Genomic DNA, 2,210 nt, shown 5'->3' with positions numbered 1-2,210 from the left:
TTCGTGGATGACGTGAGCCCAGGTGTCTTAATCATGAGCGGTACTACGTAGCGACCTTCGCTCTTGTGTACTGCGCTACTAAACTGTAGGAGCGCCGGGTGTTTGTTGACGTCGTGCTCCTCACCTGCATCGCGTATACCGATGGCGTCCAACCGCCACATCTCCGACGGGTCTCCCGGTCGGAACTCCATGCGCCAATCGTCAGTACAAGCCAGGAATAATGTAGTTGCACTGGTGGTACGTGGTGTCAGACGATGGCAGACGTCAGTGTAGGTTCCTTGAACGACCCAACCGAATATTGTCTCCATGGCGCACAGGGTGTCCGTGAAGCGCTCGACACGTCCTGTTACGACCCTCCAGTAATTGTCAGAGCCGATCAACACGCTTATCGCAGAGTCCTGAGGTTTATCGTCTTGGGGATCGTCGGCTAAGGGTAAATTTAGGTCACGCAGCATTGCAATAACAGTGCTCTCTATGGTTTCGGCACCAGAAATGTTGAGACAGCGAAGAGACCGACATCCGCGTTACCAGTTCGTTGTTGTTGTTCCCAAAATGCCGCACAGTGTAGAAATATGGCGCCCTGAGCAGTGGTCGCACCTGAGCCCTGCTGCGGCTCGGCAATTACGGGCAGTGTGGCCCCCTTTCCCACACTTGAAACAGCAATGCTTCCTGGACAGCCGTCGGCGCTTTTCCTCCGCTGACAGTGTGGCCTGGCACCTACGTGTCGCGTGTCCTGGAACGTCGCAGAGAGAGCACTTAGTCTGCGAAGCCATGGACGGATCGGCACTTGGCGATGCGGCCCGTGCTGCCAGTGCTAGGGCGGATGGTATTCGAGGCGGTGTCACGTTGCGGTTAGCTGGCAACCTCCTTGAAGTGGGTTTCTCGCGTGACACTCGACTCTCCTCTCTGCTTTCAACCTCTACTTGCAGGAACTTCAGGATGGCCTTGACTTGCTGTTCTCGTGATTCCGCTGCAGCGTCCGCTCCGGCCATGTCGGTCTTCGTGCGCTTGCGGTACAGGATTGCCAGATCCTCTGGCAATGAGCGCATCAGCACCCGGTGTAGAACGACCGCGTACTCTGCAGACGGCATGCCAAGGCTATCCAAACAGCCGGTCCGGAATTGGATCTGCTCATAGAGGTCTCGCAGACGTGAAACTTGAGACGATGACTAGATTGGCTCGATGGAAAGCAGGCTGTCTATGTGGTTATCGATGAGGACATCCTTTCGGCCATAACGTTCAGTGAGCACCTTGACGGCAATCTTATAATTTGCGTCAGTCAGGCGTATACCTTCGATTGCCCGCTTTGCAGCGCCGGTCAGGTAAGACTTCAAATACTGGAACTTTTCAATGTCGGCGAGATCGGGGTGAGCGTGTATGGTGGCCTCATAGTGCTCCCAAAAGCCCTGCCATTCACGGGTCTCACCGGCAAAGACGGGTATTTGAAGCTTTGGCAAATTTACGCGCAGACCCAGTGCTCGTGGCCTACCGTGAGCGGCGGTAGTTTCGCTGATGAGCTCCGTGTGAGCAGCTCCGATGGCGTTGCTGGACTCGCTGCTAGTCCCCGCAAGCCTCTGTAGCTGGCCTTCACTGACAGGAGCACCAGCCGTAGCGCGCGCGCTCATGGCGAAACGAAGCCTGCTCATCGCGTTGACGATCTTCTCACGGTAATCTATAGCACCCGCGACTTCTTCATCAAACGCCTCACCGTCAAGGGAGTCGGCGATCTGGCTGTCTATCTCAGCGAGCGCGGACTCTTTAGAGCGAAGCCCGTCGATAATTTCCTGGAGGTCGCCCAATGACGGTTGAGTGTCCTCCCGCAGGATATCGCTGGCCACGGTCAGAAGTCGGGTGGTAGAACCACGAAGGATGCCTCGCTGCCTGCGCAGCTTCTCCATGCTCGGTAACGTATCGGTGCGATGGATGCCGGCCGTCTCCCGGGTTTTACGGCACCAGAAATATTGCGACAGCGAAGAGACCGACACCCGCGTTACCAGATCGAACACCTCCTCCTGGTTCTCTTCTTTCTTTATTGCGTGCTCACGCGCATGCCCCCGCTGCCCGCCCTCTTCGTCTTCTTCTGTGGTTGAGCCGCGAGGCGCATGGCGCTTCCCGCCACTGCTTCCCGCGGGAAACTCAACACCGCCCACAGGTAGTGAATGCGTTGTATCAGCAGCTTCTTACGTAGTTTGAATGAGTCAAGGATATAA

General features: G+C 56.3%; 1 protein-coding gene across 1 annotated transcript; it reads right to left on the bottom strand.

Annotated features, from left to right (window-relative positions):
- Positions 1–1,169: 1,169 nt before the first annotated feature.
- LOC144146648 (uncharacterized) lies at positions 1,170–1,898 on the bottom strand. The gene has a single exon (XM_077678584.1). The coding sequence runs from the start codon at positions 1,896–1,898 to the stop codon at positions 1,170–1,172; it is 729 nt and encodes a 242-aa protein (XP_077534710.1).
- Positions 1,899–2,210: the final 312 nt, after the last annotated feature.

Source organism: Haemaphysalis longicornis, unplaced genomic scaffold (assembly GCF_048455015.1).
Source record: "Haemaphysalis longicornis isolate Haplotype H1 unplaced genomic scaffold, Haemaphysalis longicornis Haplotype H1 scaffold_7, whole genome shotgun sequence".
NCBI lineage: Eukaryota > Metazoa > Arthropoda > Arachnida > Ixodida > Ixodidae > Haemaphysalis > Haemaphysalis longicornis.
Note: the sequence above shows the minus strand (reverse complement) of the source record. Positions and strands in the feature narration are given on the sequence as shown.

Excerpts from the sequence above, each read along its gene's own strand:
- LOC144146648 (XM_077678584.1), bottom strand. The coding sequence starts at position 1,898 with ATGGAGAAGCTGCGCAGGCAGCGAGGCATCCTTCGTGGTTCTACCACC.